This window comes from Neophocaena asiaeorientalis, unplaced genomic scaffold, assembly GCF_003031525.2.
Source record: "Neophocaena asiaeorientalis asiaeorientalis breed wild unplaced genomic scaffold, Neophocaena_asiaeorientalis_V1.1 scaffold89, whole genome shotgun sequence".
Lineage (NCBI taxonomy): Eukaryota > Metazoa > Chordata > Mammalia > Artiodactyla > Phocoenidae > Neophocaena > Neophocaena asiaeorientalis.
The window spans coordinates 3,024,543-3,026,184 of NW_020172592.1; the positions used below are offsets into that span (position 1 = coordinate 3,024,543).

At 69.1% G+C, this 1,642-nt stretch overlaps 1 protein-coding gene across 1 annotated transcript; it reads right to left on the bottom strand.

The window, feature by feature from the left end:
• Positions 1 to 679: 679 nt before the first annotated feature.
• Positions 680 to 1,642, bottom strand: SP8 (Sp8 transcription factor; the record flags this gene model as incomplete). Its single annotated transcript, XM_024738441.1, has 1 exon — positions 680 to 1,642. A coding segment is annotated over one exon (963 nt), but the record flags the coding sequence as incomplete, so codon positions are not given.

Here is a 1,642-nt window from a genome sequence, read left to right on the forward strand (position 1 = left end):
AGAGGCAGAGCTGACGTCGGAGAGCTAAACTAGGAAACTCTGGTCTCGGTGCCGCCAGATGGGCTCCCGACGGCTCTGCGCAGGACAGGCAGCGGCGCGCAGCGGCAGGGCAGGGCGCTCCGCAGCCTAGATGCCCAAGACTGAGGTTCTGGTACCAAGTCGCTAGCCCGGGTGGGGGCGGGGGGAGGCCATGGGTGGGCCTACTGCCTCGCCCTCCCCACGGCGCTGCTCAACCTTGCTCAGCCTAGTTGTTACCGCACGTGCGGAGGCCCCCGGTCTCCCAGGCACTGGATCCGTCCAGCTCTACCTCCAGTGGCCGCTTTCCTCTAAAAGATGTGCCCGTCAAAGCTGGGGATGACGGAGGGAGGACGAGAAGGAGAGGACCAGAATTAAAGGCCCCGCAAGACGCTGGCTTGGGCTGTACTGGGCTCCGACAGTGTCACCCGGTGGAGAGAGACAGCCAGGGCCCAGGAGAGCAACGCGTGTTACTTACATGTCCACATTCCCTTTACAAAGTTGTCACTGAGGGAGTTAAAAGAGAGAGGGATACGGACAGAAAGAGACAGAGAGAGTGAGCAGGGTGCACTGTAGAGAGGCTGGAACTGAGGCCAGGACCCACAGGGCCCAAGCGGACCAAGGTGGGAGGGGGAAGGCGAGAGGGGCAGGGGCGGGGTGCGCGTCACTCCAGGCCGTTGCGGTGCCCAGGCTCGGGGGGCTGCAGCAGCTCCGGAGAGTGGCAGGGCGGGCTGCCCGCGGCGCTGTGCTCGCTGTCGGTGTCGCTGCCCTTCTTGCCGCCGCTGCCTGACCCCGCCGAGCCGCCGCCGCCGCCGCTGTGCGTCTTCACGTGCTTGCTGAGGTGGTCGCTGCGCATGAAGCGCTTGTTGCAGACAGGGCAGGCGAAGCGCTTCTCGCCGGTGTGGGTCCGCAGGTGCCGCTGCAGCTCGTCGGAGCGCGTGAAGCGCTTGCCGCAGAAGAGCCAGTTGCACACGAAGGGCCGCTCGCCCGTGTGCCAGCGCAGGTGCGCCTTCAGGTGCGACGTCTTGCCGTACACCTTGCCGCAGCCCGGGATGTGGCAGCTGTGCAGGCCCTTGCGCCGCAGGCTCGCCCCGGCCGGACCCAGCCGCTCCGCCTCCTGGCAGTTGGGGCAGTCGCAGGTGGCGCGGCCGGAGTAGCGGCGGGCGGAAGAGCGCGGGGAGCCCCCCAGCGGCGCAGACGGCCCCGCGCTTAGCATGGAGCCCGCAGCTCCGGCCAGCGGCGATGGGGCCGAGTCCGGGTAGGAGCCGGGCAGCACCGGCTTGAAGCCGTCCATGAGGTGCTGCCCGGCGGGGCTGAGCAGGTGTGAAGAGGCGCCGCTGCTGAACGCTGAGTGGCTCAGGCCTGAGTAATCCGAGTTGTAGCCTCCGAGCGGCGAGTGCAGCGAGGTTTGGAGCCCCCCGGCGGCGGGGTGCAGCGAGCCGGGCAGCGCCGCCGCGCCGTTCGGGTTCTGCACGTCGATCCAGCCCGCGCCCACGTCCCACCAGCTGGAGGCGCCGGCCGAGCCCACGTCGCCGGCGGCGCCCAGGCCGGGGTGCGAGGGCTTGAACCACGACTCGTATGGGTGCGCCATGCCCACGCGCGGGGAGATGCCCTGCAGCCCGTCCAC